Consider the following 21828-nt stretch of genomic DNA (forward strand, 5'->3'; position numbering starts at 1 on the left):
AGAATGGTACAGGTCCTGTTATTCTTCTGAACACATTTTCCTTCTCTTTAGTTTCTCCAGAAATTTTTGGAATATTTCACTTAAGAACTATTATATTAAATTTGTAATTTTTTTTAAAAAAAGGTTGTTCTTCAAGGCTTTCAAATTGGCTGAGTTTATTCAGCCTTGCTTCCTTTTTCACAGTATGTAGTTTTCAGAATGCTTCTTCTAGTTCAGTCATTTTGAAATTAATAGTAGACAGACTACCTTGCTCCCCTTCCGTGTGGCTTTAAAACTCACTTTCATATTAAAGGGAAGGCATTCCGAATTTCTGACCTTTCCTGACTGTTAACCCCATTCAACTGTTCACCCTCATTTCTGGATATGTTCAATTAAGAATCCAACTCACCTCTGGCCACTTCCTCCTATTAATTCTTACATTGTTATCTTCTATGCCATGGGCCATGTATCAGAGTGTTAAATATTTGAGGCTGGATGGAAACAGTGAAAGAAGCTAAGAAGCTGATGTTTCCTGAGCACCTACAAATCACTGGACCCTGTCCAGGGCTGTTACATGATCTCATTCTTCATAGAAATCTTCTAGAGTAGGTACAATATCTAGGCTACAGGTTAAGAAAATGAGACTCAAGAAACTTGTACAACATCCTGCGTCACTAAGTTTGTGTTAGATGTTTTGATTGACTTAGAATCCATGTTCCTTCTTTCTTCATCTGTGGTTTCTGACTTGCCCTCCTCAAATTAGTGGCTTATGATGAAAAATGATAAATGAACTAATAAAATAGTCAAAAATAATAACCATAAGCTAAAGAAAGCAGGAGGTTGTAACAGGAATTGTAAGAAGGAATTTACTCTGAGCGTCCAGAAAAAAAAATGCAAAACTTTTAAATGTATTTTTATTTTTCTAATTGTGGCTATTAATGATTCAAGCACTGCTTTCTATTAGCTCTTGCTGTACATTTGACTGGTTTGAGGAGGGACAGATAGAGAGGTCTCCTCAGGTTACAGAGGACCAACTGCATCAGGAATATGGGCTACCTGGAATCTTAGGTACTTTTCAGTGAGCAAAGAGAATTGAAGAAACATCAGCTGGCAGAGAATCTCCTTACTGCCTTGCCCCAAGCTTTCCTATACTCTGATGTGGACTAATGGATGAGCCTAAGTGCAGCCATATGTGCTGACTCTTTGAAAAGGTTTCCCCACAGGGACGGAGTGGATTCAGAAGTGCTTGGTAGTAGCTGGAGTTACCTCCTTTACCCCTCTTCCATCTTGGTCTCCTACATTTCTCTTACTACTTCATCTATTTCTTGTCCCCATAACCTAGAAAAAACAATAGGTGCCAGGAGACCTAGTTCTGCCCTCAGTGCATCCATTTAGCAACATGTGATCTTGGGCATATGTTTTTTCTTAGAACCTTATATTTACCCGTATGTATATTTGGAATAGTAATTTCTGTCCATCTCTGCCCTGCTATACCATGACCTGCTCCACAAGGATGGTGTGACAATCATTCAGAAAATGTACAAAGAAGAGTTTGGTAACCTGAAATGTTTTATAGTTGGGAGGATTTATTGTATCAACACCAGTATATATATACAATGTGGATCTATAATTGTGAGTATTTGATAAGGGTAAAGAGAAAAGTCAATGCCCTCCTACCTTAAAGGCAGTGATTGTAAAATCCACCTGAATTGTTAATTTACATTAATTGACATGATAATTTATACACATTAAAATACAGCATATTGTTTGCATTCATCTAGCTGTGGCTCTCCATTGACATGGAATGGAGCCTCCCTTATTTTCATGTAATTATGGAGAGAATGCAGAGTGGCAGCTTCGAAGACCATCCCTACGATTGCAGCACCTAAGCGCTAGGGCCATTTTTAAAATGATTTTTTCAAATATTATGCCATATAGGCTTGGAACCTGGGTCCATTTACAGAGCCTCCAAAATTTGAATTATACATATATATGCAGATAAAACTCAAAGAAAAAATTTGTCTCCCCTCTAATGTAAATATGCCTGTGACAGGGAAAAGGTAAACAGGAACAACATAATTCACTTTGTTTGAAAATTGTTAAAGGGGAGTTTTCCCATACCAGACTAGACACTTGCTTAAAGTCCAGTCTTCATTCTGTGGTCACAGTAATTCAATGTAGATGCTGCATAGTCTGTACATTTCTTCCTCATCTTCTCTTTTTCAGTTCTCATCATAGCCGTATAAGGTAGGATGGATTATTATATCCATTGCCTCCACTACTCTATGAGTGTCTCAAAGATGGGGACCATGCCTTAAGTTTTATTAACTTGAACATCTGACTCATGCAGCAAGTGTAAATGTATGTAGTTTATATAGTTTTCTTGTGAGAAAACAAAGGCCAGGATGTTAAGTAGCTCGCATGGGCATCTATAGCATCCTAACAGATGACGGAGGAAGGCTTCATCTCTGACTTTGTGACTCTCATTGTAGTACACATCACTAGTTTTTATATTAAGATAAAACATCAGGAACGACAGTTGAGTTGGGAATATTATCTGTTAGATATAATATGACAAATGAGTTCTGGTAACTTTCCAAATTGAAGATCATGCTGAATGGAAAACTTTTGGGTTTTTATGTTGCTTTGTTTTTTTCATTTCTCCCAGGAGACTTTTGGAAAGTCAATAGAATAGTTATTTGGGCTTCAGCGTTCTCCTGTGTAGAAATGCTTTTGACATTCCAGTAGGTTCTCTCATACATCATGAACATCTCTATTGAAAATGCATGTTTCCAAGTAGGGGCCTCTGCATGACAGCAAGATGAGCTGCCAAATGCCCAGTTTGATTGGCTTTGTAGTCATTTTCTGCATATCCCAAATGGAATATACAGAAAGCTACAAATGGAACGCCTTAGCTGCAGTTTGAGGGTGGGATATCCATGTTTTTCGTCAGCCTTTAAGTCTTTGCTCAATTCTTTTCCCTAACTGCTTTTCAAACTCATTTGAGTTGAAGGGAAAAGAGGAGAAGCGAATGGAGAAAACAACTGAAGGGAAAAGAGGAGGCAAGAATTTTCTCTTTCTCAAAGGAAATACTAAACCTTGCACTCTGCACATTCAGGAAAAATATGATTTGATGATAGCCTCGCAATCAGTTTCTCCCTATTCAGGAAATATTCTCAGATGGAAATAAAATTAACTTCTTACCATTAATCCTAGAAGAATGTTTTCAAATGTTTGGTTTGAGGCCATGTTTTAAACAGAGACCTGTTGAAAATCAATAGTCCCCACTCTTCAGTGTCCCGTGCTCACCATCATTTCCATGTTTGTCTTCCTAGGACCTCAATACAGTCTCCATCTTCATATGGTAACAGCTCCCCACCTCTGAACAAAATGAACAGCATGAACAAGCTGCCTTCTGTGAGCCAGCTTATCAACCCTCAGCAGCGCAACGCCCTCACTCCTACAACCATTCCTGATGGCATGGGAGCCAACAGTAAGAGCATCTCCTTTTAGCTGTGGCTGAAGGATGAACAGGCTAGCTTAGGACAAGACTCTGTGATAGGGAAGCCATGTTCTTAAGCTAAATGAGAGGCACAGTGGGACAGATCAGATCAAAGTGGAGTGGCTTGGGTTTCTGACTGAACCTTTCACTTTTGAGGTTTATCGTTCATTGCAAAATATACTACTGGTAGAGATAGGGACGGATGTTTCTTTAGTGTAGGGATAAGGATTTCTGTGAAAAGAACAGTCTACTTGCTGCTATCCTGGATGGAGACTCACCACCTGCAGCCTTTGAAATAGTCAAAAGGAAACAAATGCAACATGCATAAAGTAGCATGTTGCAGTGAACTTAAAATCTAGAGAAATAGGCCGGGCATGGTGGCTCACGACTGCAATCCTAGCACTTTGGGAGGCCGAGGCGGGAGGATCACTTGAGGTCAGGAGTTCGAGACCAACCTGGCCAACATGGTGAAACCCCGTCTCTATTAAAAATACAAAAGTTAGCTGAGCCTGGTGGTGCATGCCTGTAATCCCAGCTACTCAGGAGGCTGAGGCATGAAAATCACTTGAACCCGGGAGGCAGAGGTTGCAGTGAGCTGAGATCACACTGCTGCACTCCAGCCTGGGTGACAGAGTGAGACTCAGTCTCAAAAAAAAAAAAAAAAAAAAAAAATCTAGAAAAGTAGATTATCATCTGGACTCTATGAAAAATATACCTCTAATTACGAAGAAGTTACTTCTCGAATACTTAATTTTCTATCCATAAGATTGTCACTATATATACTTAACATTTTATGTCTGTTACTCTATAATCCTGGCCTTTTAAACTCACCTATTCTATCCCAGACACAGTCAGTAAGGAACTGATCTACAAAGGAACCTGCCTTTTATTTCTTCTCACACACATTCCTCATATCAGCTAAGTACAAATGAAAAAGGCACTGTAAGAATTGGGCCTCCAAGTGGATGATGACTGGCATATAGCTTTACTATAAATATAATTATCTTCTCCACTAGGACTAAATCTAGCAAAGTGGATACACAAACTTGAAGGAAAAAAAAGTCGTGGTAAAAATGCAAAAGATTGTATAACACCCTCGGGGATACAGAAGACTGAACATTGCATGGGTATCATATAATCCTTACTACCTAAAAAACAGTACCCTCAAGCTTGTCTTTTGAAATCCTAATTATTTTGATCAAACCTCTAAACATGCATTTCAGTGTTGTCTCTTCTGAAAGAAATCAGGGGAGGCTAGGATTATGACTTTCTGTGGTCTAATGGCACACATTCATTGTTTTGTTTTTTTTTTTTTTTTTTTAGACAGAGTTTCGCTCTTGTTGCCCAGGCTGGAGTGCAATGGCACAATCTCGGCTCACTGTAATCTCTGCCTCCCAGGTTCAAGTGATTCTCCTGCCTCAGCCTCCCGAATAGTTGGGATTACAGGCGTGCACCACCACGCCCGGCTAATTTTTTGTATTTTTAGTAGAGGCGGGGTTTCACCATGTTGGCCAGACTGGTCGCGAACTCCTGACCTCAGGTGATCCACCCACCTCAGCCTCCCAAAGTGCTGGGATTACAGGCGTGAGCCACCGCACCTGGCCACACATTCATATTTTAATGAGATAGAGGTGCGTGTGTTTGCAATGGTTGCCTGTTATGGCAAACGTAGACTTTAGAGTGAGATCACTCTCTCACTAATGATAAACGCATCATAAGGCTTAAAACCTGACCCCTTGACAGGCCTACTTTGACATAAAAAGAGTAGAAACCATTTATTTTCAACTTTATTTTATTTCTTGTGACATCTTAGAGTCCTCAAGTTCCTTCTTGGTATGACAAAATTGTGATAATAGTGATGATGGTTCACATTTGTATAACTAACAGTTTGCCTACTTTTTTTCTTATTTGTACTTTACAATTATTTCAGAAGGGAAACAGATTGAGATGTGATAGGGTATGCTCTTTAGTTAGCTAGTTAGTGGCAAAGACCTTTTCTAGGCATACTGCTACTCACTAAAGTAGAAACAAATTACATTAATCTTTTAGTAAATTATTTTGTTCTTTTTGACATGAAGGCAAAATTCATTTTATAAATATTGATATTAAACTTTTTTTCTCTATCAGTGAATGTTTACACTTAATTGTTTAGTAAAATATCAGTAAGTATTGGTGGTGTTCCTGTATACAACCCTGAAAATGGACCATAAGTAATAGAATATTTAATTGTATCATCATTTATTAGGCACATGAGTCCTTCTAAATATTGAAGTCAGTCTCCCTATTCCTAAATAAATGTTCCAAGGGTCACTCTTTCATTCACAGATTTGTGCATTTATCCACTTACCCTAAGTTTACTGAGCACCTACTCTGTGCCAGGCACTGTGCTAGGGACTGTAGGCATCTAGACACCTATAAGATCTAATCTCTGTGCTTGCACAGGTTAGTGAGGGAGACAGAAATATCACCCTCGAAGGCAAATACAAGGAAGAATATGTTAACATTAAGAGCAATTAGCAATTAGAGAATTAGAAGCAGAGAAAGGGGAGGAAAGAGATTGTTCTCGGACAAGGTACAAAAGTCAAGAGGTGCCTAATTAGTTTGGAGTCTGACCGTTCTGTTTGACTAGATGTAGGCTGTTTGAAGGGGTGTAGTGAGAGCGAAGATTAAAAAGGAAGGCTGGCAGTTTAGGCCCTTGATAAAATTTAACCAGACAAGATGGACCACTGGGATGCTGGTACATGATGATGGCAGTAACCCTTTTTGTTCCTCCTGCTTCTGTTCAGTTCCCATGATGGGCACCCACATGCCAATGGCTGGAGACATGAATGGACTCAGCCCCACCCAGGCACTCCCTCCCCCACTCTCCATGCCATCCACCTCCCACTGCACACCCCCACCTCCGTATCCCACAGATTGCAGCATTGTCAGGTGAGTCCACAGCATGTGCCCCTGGGGGCCTGCCCTAAGCATCCCGGGATGGTGGAGGGAGGATACTGTTATAGTCCATAAAACAGTTGGAAGGGAAGACAGCAGTCCTGTGGTTGGAGTTCAGTCACTATTATCTCTGATCTGTGGAGTGGTCAACAATGTTTTATCAAGGAAAACTACTATAACCAGCATGGAAACAAGGGAAAATGTCTGTTGATAGGCATATTGTTTTCATGTCTGTTTCCCTCGCCTTCACTTACTCCCTTCCTCCTCTCTCACATTTTTACATTGTCAATTGCGGCCCTCAAGTTGGTGCTCAGGGCTGGGTTTCCAAAAGGGCAATAAACTTGCTATCTCGCTCCTTTTCCTCTCTCTCTCATCCTCATAGCTCTCAGCCACCATGGGACCATTATTTTGGAGTTGGATGTCCATAAAAAGTTTTAATGTTATCCAAAATGACAGGGACTTTCAAAAACTGATGGCCTTTACTACTCTGCCTATGGGAAATGGGCACACTCCAGAAAAGGGGAGTTGAGATAGGCAGAAGAAAGAAATGCATGAAGCCTGAAAGATTTGCTTCCCACAGAGGCAAGAGTAGGTTCCCAGATTTCTTGCCTAGTGTATATCTTCTTCTGCTTCATGTGCAGAATGATTGTTTCATTTGGCTACTGGAACGATTTGTGTTGATTTTCCTGCTACGTCAATCACAGGGATGGCAAAGTGCATGGCCTTTTCCACCCAGGGTCTGTTCCGTGATGATGGTGGCATCATCATCAGTCTCAGACCAGCACCAAAAGGAAGGGGATCTGTATCCTGAGAAGGACATAAATCAAAAGGCATGAATGACTTCATGGAGTAGAGGCCTACAATTTTTTTCTTAACCACATGAGCCATTCTCACAAAGCCCAGATACAAAACAAATAAAGTAGAGATGTTCTTTTTGAAGTGTAGAGCCAAGCAGCAAGAAAGCTAGGAACCTGAACACTGGACTTCCCTTTCACCCTTTGCAATGGTTTCTAGGACACTTACACAGAACCCTAGAATTCCACAGATCACCATATGATAATCGCTGATCTGCAGGAATCCTTATAGTTGCTTTTAATTTCTGTAGACCTAAACTTCATGTCACCAGTAATCTCCAGACCTCAGATTTAAGGCCCACATATATATTACCCAATCCTCATCTCTGATGTGGGGCATCCAAGGGCAAAATATATTGGGTTTTCCCTTATCTCGCCAATGCAGTTGGGGTGAACTTTCTTTTTCTGTTTCCTCCTTCCTCTTCCCTCCTCCCTCTGCAGTTTCTTAGCGAGGTTGGGCTGTTCATCATGTCTGGACTATTTCACGACCCAGGGGCTGACCACCATCTATCAGATTGAGCATTACTCCATGGATGTAAGTAACTGTTAGACTTTTCTCAAATTTTATTTCTTCATTTCTTTCCTCTGATGACAACCGCCTTGTAGTTCAATCCCTGATAGTTTAAAAATTTGTTTTTGTCATGCCCCCAATTATCCATTTTGATAGAACCCATAACTATGTTAGAAAGATTCCCAGGCCTCAACCTATACATATTAGAAGCTTAGCAATCAATCTTCCTTAGCTTGTCTGATCAGTCAACAATTGTCTATTGCACTTACACTATTCTCAAGGTGGGAAAGAGGAGCTATTCCCGCAATCAAAAAATTCATAATTTCTAAAGAATTAATACAACTTTTTGAGTGTTCTCATTAATCTGTATCAGTTCCCAGAAAGGATAGCAGGACACCGGTGGTGCTAGTCTCTTAAAAACATGGAGAGATGACACAATAGTCATTTGCCATGACTATTTAAAACAAAACTAGGAATAGAACACAAACATGTAAGCTTACAGTCTTTAACTTTATTAACTGGCCTTTTCTGCTTTTCTTTAAATTAGTACCTTAAGGGAGATTCAGCCGTTCCTCTTGATTAAAACTATATGTTCCTTTATTAATTTTCAGTTTTATCCTAATAGAGCCCAGCCATTTCTAATCATTGGGCATTATCAATGGCCATGGGGTCAAATCCCAATCACCCTTTTTAGTAGCAGTGAGAACTTGGGGTTATCACTTTGCCTCTCTGGGCCTCAGTTAATAAAATATTGGGTTCAAATTACTCCTTTCTGGCTTTCATATCCTTTGATTTGTCTTTGAAACAAGCTGGGCGAGAGGGGACTTTTTCTTGCTTCCTACTCCACTTTTTGAACTCCTGCTCACACGGGAGCTAGTGTTGCTCTGGTTGATGGCAATCTGATTTGTCTCTTAGGCCGCGCTCTTCATGCTGCTCTCTTTGGGGTTCACTAGCCTCTCTTCTAGCTTCCAGAGGGTACTTTGGATTGCGGGAAGAAGACAGTCTCTGCCTCTGCTGCTACTTCTATTGTTGGGGACTCTTTTTTCCCCCTCCTTGAGCACCGATGCTAGAGATGCCCCTGCAGCATAAGAATGCCCCCACCATGAGGTGACGTGTACATAGTGTCCTGCCCCTATGCCCACCCCTCTTCACCCCATAAATCACTCCTGGCTGCTGCTCCCTGATAGAATAAGTTATAAGTGAAAACTGCAGGGAAAGCTTTAAGAGTAAGTTCCAGTATTATTCTGATAACTTTACAGTCACTTCCGTCCACTGAAGAGAACAGAGTTGCCCTATATTTGAGAGAGCCTCCTGTAGTAGATTCCTACATTTTGGAACAGAGAATCTTCCTCTTCCCTATATTTTTAAAGTTATACTTTCCACTTGCTCACTTATTTCCACTGGGGAATGTGTCAGGATGTTCCCTTGATCATTAGGATCTGCAGATACCCTTTATAAGTTCATTTCTGCTGATGTTGACTAAGTCCTATGCCAATCTGTGGGCCACAGCTTTCTCACCTGTCAGTCATTAGTTAAAATCCATCCAGGGCATCATGACAATTGACAGAGTCTAATTTACAAAGAGCTTTGCATTTACTGAGAGCCTCAAAAGTATAAAGAATCCAAGAAACATAAAAAGCTATGCTCATTTAGGCCGGGCGTGGTGGCTCACACCTGTAATCCCAGCACTTTGGGAGGCCGAGGCAGGCGGATCACGAGGTCAGGAGACCGAGACCATCCTGGCTAACACGGTGAAACCCTGTCTCTACCAAAAATACAAAAAATTAGCCAGGTGTGGTGGTGCACCTCTGTAGTCCCAGCTACTCAGGAGGCCGAGGCAGGAAAATGGCGTGAACTTGGGAGGCGGAGTTTGCAGTGAGCCGAGATCACGCCACTGCACTCCAGCCTGGGTGAAAGTGCAAGACTCCGTCTCACATAATAATAAAAAAAGCTATGCTTATTTATTTGTGGATTACCTTCTTTATAAGGTATTCTTCTGCTACAGTAAGAGATTAGGAATACCTCTAATGGCCTGAAAATTCACACCATAGGAAAATATGACACCAAACTACAAACTTCCAAATTGAGAAATGTTGGGAAGCTGTGCAACTTTCTCCTCCTCACCTCAGCTTCTTCCTGCGTATTTCTAGAAAGAGACACCCTTTTCTCAGCTTTTATCTTAGAGCCAGTCTAAGTTATTGGGCATCATCACTTCCTGGAAAAGGAATGTGACCTAAATTTGGGGAACTTCATTAATATCCCCATAACATGCAAAAAATGAGGTAACAATACAACATAATAATAATACAAATGGTTAATATTTATAGAGTGTGTTGTAATTTATAAAATACTTTCATAGCTGTATTTACCTATGAGTCTATAGCATCTTTTGCCCTATAAAGCAATTGTATCTCATTTTACCAAAGAAGAAACTGAGGCTGGTAGAGAATAAGTGACTTGCTGAAGTTCTATAGCCAGTCAGTGACCATCAAAACCTCTGCCACGGTTTTCTCACTCCAAGCACAATGTGCTGTTTACCTACCATTCTGCCCTGTGAAAATATGAGCTATCACTGAAACAATCTAAAGAAGAGCTAACGCAGATAAATGTAAGCGATATCACCACAGTCAGTTAAGGTTGACCCTATTTGCAATGCCTTCTGCACCCATTCACAGAACACAGACACAGTTGCTCTGCATTTTGATACCTTGCTTTATTCAAACACCAAGAGACCTTTTAGATAAAAGTGCCGTTTCAGGTTCTGAGGATGCCCTAAGTCCCGAATTTTTTCACTTAGTTATGTGACTTTAAACTTGTCAACCTCTCTGGCCTTCAGTTGTTCTATCTATAAAACAGGTCTAATAATGTTTACCACTAATCTGAGGATTAAATGATATCATGAATATAAAATAATTCAGTGCCTGGCACATAGAAAGTACTCAGTCTTTTCTTCTCATCTCCTCAACCAAGTGGTGGTGACATTCCATTAATACCTTTCTTCTAGTGACTAGCCAGGTAAATTCAAGCATAAGTAGGTACCTCATGTTTCTATTTGGGATTTTTGCCCTCTCATCTAGCTATTATCCCAATTTTACCAATGAAGAAACTGAGGCCAGTAGAGACTAAGTGAAGTGTTCTACACAGGCAGGAATGACACCTCAAGGCTGTGCCTTTGTGCTTAGTTACATAGAGTTGAAGACTCAGAGAACTAATTTTGTTTTCTACTTTGTCGATCAATAGATTCAGATCAGTTAAACCAGAGCATCAGGGAATGATAGGATGCTGTGGACTAAATGTCAGTTTTTCTCCTTGTTTTCGTTCTCCATGACACCTTCCCCTGTTGCACAGGATCTGGCAAGTCTGAAAATCCCTGAGCAATTTCGACATGCGATCTGGAAGGGCATCCTGGACCACCGGCAGCTCCACGAATTCTCCTCCCCTTCTCATCTCCTGCGGACCCCAAGCAGTGCCTCTACAGTCAGTGTGGGCTCCAGTGAGACCCGGGGTGAGCGTGTTATTGATGCTGTGCGATTCACCCTCCGCCAGACCATCTCTTTCCCACCCCGAGATGAGTGGAATGACTTCAACTTTGACATGGATGCTCGCCGCAATAAGCAACAGCGCATCAAAGAGGAGGGGGAGTGAGCCTCACCATGTGAGCTCTTCCTATCCCTCTCCTAACTGCCAGCCCCCTAAAAGCACTCCTGCTTAATCTTCAAAGCCTTCTCCCTAGCTCCTCCCCTTCCTCTTGTCTGATTTCTTAGGGGAAGGAGAAGTAAGAGGCTACCTCTTACCTAACATCTGACCTGGCATCTAATTCTGATTCTGGCTTTAAGCCTTCAAAACTATAGCTTGCAGAACTGTAGCTGCCATGGCTAGGTAGAAGTGAGCAAAAAAGAGTTGGGTGTCTCCTTAAGCTGCAGAGATTTCTCATTGACTTTTATAAAGCATGTTCACCCTTATAGTCTAAGACTATATATATAAATGTATAAATATACAGTATAGATTTTTGGGTGGGGGGCATTGAGTATTGTTTAAAATGTAATTTAAATGAAAGAAAATTGAGTTGCACTTATTGACCATTTTTTAATTTACTTGTTTTGGATGGCTTGTCTATACTCCTTCCCTTAAGGGGTATCATGTATGGTGATAGGTATCTAGAGCTTAATGCTACATATGAGTGACAATGATGTACAGATTCTTTCAGTTCTTTGGATTCTAAATACATGCCACATCAAACCTTTGAGTAGATCCATTTCCATTGCTTATTATGTAGGTAAGACTGTAGATATGTATTCTTTTCTCAGTGTTGGTATATTTTATATTACTGACATTTCTTCTAGTGATGATGGTTCACATTGGGGTGATTTAATCCAGTTATAAGAAAAAGTTCATGTCCGAATGTCCTCTTTAGTTTTTGGTTGGGAATGAGGAAAATTCTTAAAAGGCCCATAGCAGCCAGTTCAAAAACACCCGACGTCATGTATTTGAGCATATCAGTAACCCCCTTAAATTTCATACCAGATACCTTATCTTACAATATTGATTGGGAAAACATTTGCTGCCATTACAGAGGTATTAAAACTAAATTTCACTACTGGATTGACTAACTCAAATACACATTTGCTACTGTTGTGAGAATTCTGATTGATTTGATTGGGATGAACGCCATCTATCTAGTTCTAACAGTGAAGTTTTACTGTCTATTAATATTCAGGGTAAATAGGAATCATTCAGAAATGTTGAGTCTGTACTAAACAGTAAGATATCTCAATGAACCATAAATTCAGCTTTGTAAAAATCTTTTGAAGCATAGATAGTATTGTTTGGTAAATGTTTCTTTTAAAGACCCTCCTACTCTATAAAATTCTGCATGTAGAGGCTTGTTTACCTTTCTCTCTCTAAGGTTTACAATAGGAGTGGTGATTTGAAAAATATAAAATTATGAGATTGGTTTTCCTGTGGCATAAATTGCATCACTGTATCATTTTCTTTTTTAACCGCTAAGAGTTTCAGTTTGTTGGAAAGTAACTGTGAGAACCCAGTTTCCCGTCCATCTCCCTTAGGGACTACCCATAGACATGAAAGGTCCCCACAGAGCAAGAGATAAGTCTTTCATGGCTGCTGTTGCTTAAACCACTTAGACGAAGAGTTCCCTTGAAACTTTGGGAAAACATGTTAATGACAATATTCCAGATAGATCTTTCAGAAATATAACACATTTTTTTGCATGCATGCAAATGAGCTCTGAAATCTTCCATGCATTCTGGTCAAGGGCTGTCATTGCACATAAGCTTCCATTTTAATTTTAAAGTGCAAAAGGGCCAGCGTGGCTCTAAAAGGTAATGTGTGGGTTGCCTCTGAAAAGTGTGTATATATTTTGTGTGAAATTGCATACTTTGTATTTTGATTATTTTTTTTTCTTCTTGGGATAGTGGGATTTCCAGAAGCACACTTGAAACCTTTTTTTATCATTTTTATATTTTCATGAAAATACCATTTAGTAAGAATACCACATCAAATAAGAAATAATGCTACAATTTTAAGAAGGGAGGGAAGGGAAAGTTTTTTTTATTATTTTTTTAAAATTTTGTATGTTAAAGAGAATGAGTCCTTGATTTCAAAGTTTTGTTGTACTTAAATGGTAATAAGCACTGTAAACTTCTGCAACAAGCATGCAGCTTTGCAAACCCATTAAGGGGAAGAATGAAAGCTGTTCCTTGGTCCTAGTAAGAAGACAAACTGCTTCCCTTACTTTGCTGAGGGTTTGAATAAACCTAGGACTTCCGAGCTATTTCAGTACTATTCAGGTAACACTAGGGCCTTGGAAATTCCTGTACTGTGTCTCATGGATTTGGCACTAGCCAAAGCGAGGCACCCTTACTGGCTTACCTCCTCATGGCAGCCTACTCTCCCTGAGTGTATGAGTAGCCAGGGTAAGGGGTAAAAGGATAATAAGCACAGAAACCACTAGAAAGTGGGCTTAATGGAGTTCTTGTGGCCTCAGCTCAATGCAGTTAGCTGAAGAGTTGAAAAGTTTTTGTTTGGAGACGTTTATAAACAGAAATGGAAAGCAGAGTTTTCATTAAATCCTTTTACCTTTTTTTTTCTTGGTAGTCCCCTAAAATACAGTATGTGGGATATTGAATGTTAAAGGGATATTTTTTTCTATTATTTTTATAATTGTACAAAATTAAGCAAATGTTAAAAGTTTTATATGCTTTATTAATGTTTTCAAAAGGTATTATACATGTGATACATTTTTTAAGCTTCAGTTGCTTGTCTTCTGGTACTTTCTGTTATGGGCTTTTGGGGAGCCAGAAGCCAATCTACAGTCTCTTTTTGTTTGCCAGGACATGCAATAAAATTTAAAAAATAAATAAAAACTAATTAAGAAATTGTGTGTGTGTCTATCTGTGTCTGTTTGCCTATTTGTCCATTCTTCCATCCTTTGGCCTTGTTTATATTATTGAGGAAGAAGAGATACCGAGAGAAACATTGGAGAGGTTCAGATGTTGACGTTTCTCATCTGAGAACAAATAATCATTCTTTTCTCATTTTAGCCAACCTACAAAATAGGAAAGACCAGAATGGCATTTTCATTTGGTGAATGAGACATTCAAAGTTTTAATACCTTATTTGATTCAGGTCAGAAAGAGTTTGCTTTAGAACAGGGACTAGACTTCAAATATTCGTAATGTCTAACTTAGTGACCTTCCAATGATACTCAGCAGTGACCTCATCAGTACTGTGGGAGTGGAAAGCAAATAAGCTGGTGGTATGTGGGAGCACACTGCAGATGATGGGCCCTGACTGGGCCATGTTCCCTTTTAAATTCATTGTTAAATATCACCCTTCAATTATGTACATTGATTCAGCCAATACTATCTCTATCAAAATGGGTGAATTATTTTTATTAAATAAGAATGTATATTACTTTATGGGATAACATTGGATGGCATGAATACAATATAATGCCTTAGACTTATAAAATAAACTTTTCAGAATAACAAAAATATATAGTAGAGATATCAATTTGTTTTTCTATTTATAGATATAATCACATTATAAAGATATGTTCATATAGGCAAGCAGGTGCAGCCAAAATATTCAATTCTTAGTCCTTGCAGTCTAGGTGATAGAGTGCCAGAAATGAAACAGTTAATTCAATTATGCTAGCATGAGGAATATAAAAGAGCTATAAAAATGATTAATAATCTGTCATTTTGGCTCTTTCAATTTTAATTTTTATTTTTTCAGTAGTTCTATTTGTATGGATTGGTAGTTCATGACTTTTATTTACTCTTAGCTGTCTTCTGGAGTAAAAGAAAAACCTACTTTTAAAAAAATGCATTTGCTTAGAATTATTGGGTCTGTTAAACCCTTTTACAAATACAAAATGCACTATGGAAACTCGGCGATTTTCTTTTTCATGTCTTGAGACTTTATTTTAGCCGTTCTAGAAATTGCTTTATTTTTATCCATCAATTCTAATGAGTAAAAAAAGAATAAAAACCAAGAAGAATGGTGGGATTGCCCAAAACCGTGCTGTCCAATATGGTAGTCACTAGCTACATGTAATTATTGAGCACACGGATGGAGCTAGTCAAAACTGAGATGTGCTGTATATGCAAAATACACATTAGACTTCAGGGACTCAAAAATATAGAATAACTCCTTGATAATTGTTTAAATTAGATGTTGAAAATAAATATTTTGGGTTAAATATACTGGAATTAATTTTACCCATTCCTTTATATGCTTACTACAAAATTTAAAATTATGTAAATGGATTTCATTGTAGTTCTATTGGGCAATTAGCTAGAAAGATGATGTAATAAGAAGCCTGTTAGGATGATGAAATGAATTTACTATTTACTATTGTGTAATTGTCCAGGTTTTTTGGTTTTTTACTGGGTTGCTCATTAGTATTGCATCAGTTTTCAACAAAGTATAGAATAGGAGACAATATCTTTGTAGTTAGGATTTTTCATTTTCTCCCCATAATGGTAAAGGTATTAAAACTGAAAGAGAAAAGCATTTCAAAATTGTTACATCAGAATATGAATACAAAACACAATGGCACTCTAGACTCTGGTGATGGTGAAATGGCTTGTGTAAGTTAAATTTTAAACTGAGTTTTCATATAATGATATCCTAGATGAATTTTCTCAAGCACAAGGCTCAATGGCCAAGGAATAAAGTTTTAAAGATAAAAGGGGTATATGCTTACTTTAATCTAGATAGTTCTTCAATAGGAAGAATTTTACCATTTAAGGTTACAACAATAATCTGACCATCCGATTTTCTAAAAGGACATGCGATAGTATTATTTTAGTTCTAATGATTCTTGTGCACCAAAATTTACCAATATACTTCACAAGTGGACAAATAAAGGCTGGTGTGTATCAAAGGTAATCGGAAGAAAATGAGGTAGAAACTTAACTCATTGGATTAATCATTCTAATCGGTGTTTAAAAAGTATTTTGCAGTTTTGGAGTGAAGAACATAGTCATCCTCTCTTCAACAAAGGCATGAGCCGTCAAGGATTCAAAAAAAATAGTTCAAGTGTTTTATGTTGATGATGTAAATACAAGAAAAGCAATCAGAAGTAATGATGTTAGAACTTACCAGAGGTGCATTTGAAATCAATACTTACAAGGTAGCTATGTCCCAAATTTCATGATAGTTCATGAGCAGTTAATTGCATTCAGAAGATATTTTCTATTTCATGTACATGTGCCACTGAAATCATTAACAAAATTTTAGATTTACTATGTTTATATTAAAATTTCTTATAAAATTATTCTTCATATATTCTGTTATTTATAAAATTACTAAAATAAAAATATAAAGCATTAATTAGACCTAGAAGATGTGGATAATGACTACTGCACTGAGAATTATTAGAATAATTTATCTAATATTGTTATAGAATGCCAAAAACCTAATGTTCATTAAATACTCTTGAATTATCTAAAATCTGCATAGAATCTCTGAGATTCCAAGAACATATTTGTGCTTTTGGGTGCAGTTTCTGAATTATCTAAGAAGGTAACCCAAGGACTTTCCTTAGTACACTGATTTATTTTGTATTCCTAGTAGCAAAATAAAAGTATGGAATAAAGGCCTGCACATAGGTGGGTAGACATTGGAACCTTCCTAGATCCAGGAAACATAACTTTAGTCTTGAGTCAGGGCATCCACAGACTGGCAGAAGGCAGTGGTTATTACCCGTTTTGCCATTCTTTCTCTTTCATATACTACAGTTGTCTTACTAGGTAAACTGGAACATAGGACACTTTCAGCCTTGAGTATGGATTTCCTAGCTTCCTCTTTGTACCCATAAAAATTTTGGTGTCCATTATCATTCTTCCGAATTTGATTTACACTATGCCTTTTCCCCTGGTGCTTCAGACTCATTCCAAAAAAAGTTATGCAGATGTGTAGATTTCACGGAAATATGAAGATCCAGAGTGAAAGGAACACTTGACTGAGAGGAGTCTGGTGACTTGGGCCAGATGCTTAATCTTCTGCATTTCAGTTTCAACATCTGCCAAATGAGAGGTCTGAACCCCTAACTTGTATTTCAGTAATATCTTTTGGAAGAAAGCTGAAGGATGGCATGAAACAACTCTTCCAATATGGAAATGGGGTTAGAGTTTTCAGAAAAAAATTCAGCAGTCTCAAAGCTCTAATCTTCGTTAAATGCAGACCTAAAAGTGTCGGGAATCTTGTTCCTTCTTTAGAAAGGTTTTTGATAGAGCACTAACCATATATATTTTTCTCAGATAAGAGTAGTTCACTAATTTAACTTTGTGGTTTTAGAGTCATGTTGGGTGTGTCCTTGAAATTTATGAGATTTGTAACTCCTTACACTAATCCTGACTCTGTCTATGTGCCAGATGGGTGGCAAGTACTGGCAGGTGAACTTTCCTTTTGTGATTCTGATTAGAATTCTAGGCCTAGCACACTGGAGGACCAACGTTTTGCAATTCAAGTAAAAGTCTGACACAGGACAAGGAACAAAAATTTTTCGCAGAGAGAGTTTGACATCAGAAACACCAGGCAGAAAATAACGAATCCTGTGAGTGCTTTAACTCATCTGACATTTGCTCTATAATTAGAAACGCTATTATTTTTCTGTGAAAGAAATTATGGTGACTTTGAATATGGTTCAATATTCCAAAATTCTAGGACTACCTTCTATAAGTAAGTTGATTACTCTGCAGTGCAGTGGCACAATCATAGCTCACTGCAGCCTCGAACACCTGGGCTCAAGCAATCCTCCTGCCTCAGCCTCTTTAGTAGCCGAGACTACAGATGTGTGCCACCAAAACCGCTAATTTATTTTAGTTTTCATAGAGATGGGGTCTCGCTATGTGGCCTAGGCTAGTCTGGAACTCCTGGCCTCAAGCAATCCTCCTGCCTCTGCCTCTTTAGTAGCTGAGACTACAGGTGTGTGCCACCAAAACTGCTAATTTGTTTTAGTTTTCATAGAGATGGTGTCTCACTATGTGGCCTAGGCTAGTCTGGAACTCCTGGCCTCAAGCAATCCTCCTGCCTCTGCCTCCCAAAATGCTGGGATTACAGGTATGAGCTACTGCGTCCAGCCTGCTCTTCTGTATTTTAGCTAAGTTTGCATCAGCGGTCTTCAATATTTCTCCAACTTATCAATACCTTCCTAATACGATTTTGTCTCACTAATGATTAAATGTTAGAGAAAGCACTTGAAAGCACTTGCAATCCCTAAAGTACAGAAATGGTGGAATTTTAAAAGAGAATGAAAGGAGAAAGAGAGAACAAAAAGATCAACCCATTGTCAGATTCTGGATTGTGAAATGAATAGAGAAAATTCTGCTGTGTCATTTCATGGGGCCTCTTGCCAAATGCATTTTGGAAATGTTTAGAAAGTTCGTTCTAAAGAATTCTGGAATTACGTGGCATCCAGGTACCAGCACATTTGGTATCTCAGAACAAATGCTGACATCCATAAATATCCAATGGCAGTCGTGAAATAATATTCTAAGAAATAGAACACTTTTGTGAACCTTGCCCACGCAGAAGAAGCCCTAGGAAATATTTGCCTAACAACACCTGGTGTTCAACATGGCTTTCAGGACACTGAGAAGTAAATATATATATGCATATATACAATTTTTGTTTTTACTGCTTGGGGATAGGAACATCTCAATATCCCTTTTCCTTATCTTTTGCTTTCTCGGGGTCCCACTGTCACCCTAAGTAATTGGCTTATAAGCAGCACAGACTCTCAGCAAAATGATATGAAAGTTGTCTTTGGAATATTCCATTTCCATGCCTGTCTTTCTTTTCCCTTTCTGCTGAAGACATTCACATTTTCTTTTTTACTTTCTCTACTCAAACCTGATGTTCCTAGCTAGGTGGTAATTTCCTTGATGGTGCATGAGATACCACGGTTATATGCATTTTGCCAGGAGTTTCTAACCATGCCTTGGAGGTGGTTACCTGCCACTTATTCTTACCAATCCCCACTTTAAGGCCCACAAGTCTTTCAAGAGTCACATGTAAGACAGGAAGCCATGGCTAAGCCTAGTCTCACCAAAGGCTCAGCAGAAGGCGTAATACTGTCCAGTGGCTGGCCAGTGTTCAGTTAGCATTTGGCAATCAATAGAGTTCTGTCTTCTCAGATACAGCCCTTCTTCTTCCCTGGTATAATATCCTATTCATAAGAACATAGTTTGGCTGGCTCTCTCCTCCATCTTTCATCTCCTTAGCCTCATTATTTCTTGTCCTGGGGTACAATACCACAGTCTTTGCTCATCATCACAGCCTCTGTAACACTTTGACCTCCCTTGGTAGAGTATCAGGAGAAGTGAACGGGTGCCTCTCTCCCATGATTGTAATGCATTCTTTCCTTCCCTGAGGAAAAGTGCTTCCCTGTCTCTTGGCTGAAAGACTAATTTTTTTTTTTAAATGAACTCCACTCCAATTATTTCCATGATATTCTTGTGTAATACCAGTCTTTCCTCCTCATGTTGAATGGGTTGGGTGCATTCAGTGAGGAGACTAGAGGTGGTAAACATTGGGAAAATGAAAGAATCTGATGGAGCAGGTGGAGCTCAGCAAAGGTCTGTGTGGAGGCTACACATGGGCTTTGGTGAGGGATCTCCTTGTGCTTCCGGTCCCAGGGGTTACTCAGCTGCCTTTGACAGACTCTCATATGTGCAAGGCACTGTGGGAAATTCAAAGTTGAAAAATACACAGCTCTATGAATCACAGAAGTTTAGACCTAGAAGGAACTTAAGAGCCATCTAGTTTAAACTCTTCATTTTCTGGAGTGGAAAACTGAGGCCCAGGCAGGAAAAGGAACTATACAGATTCTCACAGCAAGGCAAAGAAGAACCAGGTGATCCAGACTTCCCTTTCTCATTTGTAGTACAACCTAACTCCACCTCTACTTAGAAGAAGTCTCTCTTCCATACCACAGTGATGCCCTTGTTATTGCTGTTGCTATTTCTCAATGGAACTTGTCAATGAATACTTTTGAGGGCTGCTTAGGAGTGACTCCTTCTCTCACTCTGTTTGCTTTACTCTTTTTCATCCCTATGCTGGTTTTTACCACAAACACCCCTGGCCTGAAGAACTCTGGAATTCACACAATGGGTCTTGGTTTTCCCATCTCTAAGAGGAAAGAGGCTGGAGTAAAAGATCTCAAAGTCCTCTACTAGCTTCAGTGTTCTAGAAATGTACATTTCACCATGAGGTAGGCCACCATTTAAGGAAGAAAATGGGATTTTCATTACATACTGACATTACTTAGCTAAAATTAAGAGGCCTTAAGAATTAATAACATTTAGGTAAAAGCTGTGAAAGGTGCTAATAGGAATTGCTGGGATAAAAGCAAAGATTTGTGCAACAGCTATAGGTATTTTCCATGACAATCTTCCTTCATAGCATGACTTTCAGCTGGGACACCCTCTTCTAATCTCTCAGGAAACAGAAGAGATGACGTCAACGTAGGGGAAAAGAAGTGGCAATTTTCTAGTTTATATATTTAAAAAAATACAATCAAGTAAAACATAGCTAAAGAGTATCTGTCAATAGGTCTGATGATCTAGATGGATTGTATAAATAAATATAAAATCTTTATATTCTTAATATATACTGATTCACTGTTTCCTAAAACATTTCATATAAATTATCTTGTTTATTTCCTCAACACTGTGGAAAAGACAGAGCAAACATTGTCAGTACAAAGGGCGGAGGAAGCTGAGCCTCTAAGAAGTTACAGGCATGTCTAAGTTCACAAAGCTATTATAGTCAGTGGCAGAATCAGCAAGTCTTCCTATTCTAGTTTGGCTCTTTTTTTCCATGGTACTGTCTTCAATCAGAAAATAAGTTCTCAGAGGGTCACTCTCTTAGGCTGCACACACACGCCTCAAAGAAAAGAATTCTGTGGACTTTCCCTGGTTGGAGACAGAGTATGCGTTCCAAAATCTGTCAGCCATAGATTGCATCCAACTAACCTAGGCCCCTCAAGCCCCTTATTGAAAACATAACCCTTCTATCACTGGCCATTGTCAGCAGGATAAAGCCTATCTAACTTTGTCACTAATTTGCCCTTTAAGTCTAATATTATCTGATGCTCCAACCAATTCTATTTACTCAACATTCCCAGCTAGAATGTAATCTTCACAAGGCAGGTTTCCTTGCGTTGTTAATTGATGAAGCCTACTGTAGCCTTCACTCAATAACTATTTGTAGAATTCAACAAATCAGTTCTTGAATTTTCAGGTATCTGTGCATTTTCTATGCTGTTCTCTTCAACAGAATGCTTCGACCCTACTCTCACCCATCTCAGTCTACCTCTTCTTGTCTTTCAAAAATTACCTCAAACATTACTTCCACAACAAAGCTTCCTTAATTATCTACCACTGGAAAGACTTTGTAGGACTTAGATGTGTTTCTGTTTTCATGATAGATATGAACGAACTTGGCTTCTCAGTTTGATCGTCTTTTTTTCTCTTTTTTCTATTTCTGAATGTTAAAAAGCATTTTAATTG

General features: G+C 38.8%; 1 protein-coding gene across 4 annotated transcripts in view; it reads left to right on the forward strand.

Moving 5' to 3' along the window:
• The window catches only part of TP63 (tumor protein p63), a 300635-nt gene extending 286430 nt beyond the window's left edge, over nt 1-14205 (forward strand). For all 4 annotated transcript variants that reach the window (XM_055110786.2, XM_055110784.1, XM_055110783.2 and 1 more), the window contains 4 exons: nt 3315-3472; nt 6268-6412; nt 7714-7807; nt 11132-14205. In XM_055110786.2, the coding sequence (XP_054966761.1) occupies nt 3315-3472; nt 6268-6412; nt 7714-7807; nt 11132-11428 (694 nt within the window). In that variant the 3' untranslated portion in view covers nt 11429-14205. The remainder of the gene's footprint in view (nt 1-3314; nt 3473-6267; nt 6413-7713; nt 7808-11131) is intronic.
• The last annotated feature ends 7623 nt before the right edge of the window (nt 14206-21828 follow it).

This window comes from Pan paniscus, chromosome 2 (genome assembly GCF_029289425.2).
Source record: "Pan paniscus chromosome 2, NHGRI_mPanPan1-v2.0_pri, whole genome shotgun sequence".
In the NCBI taxonomy this organism is placed as follows: domain Eukaryota; kingdom Metazoa; phylum Chordata; class Mammalia; order Primates; family Hominidae; genus Pan; species Pan paniscus.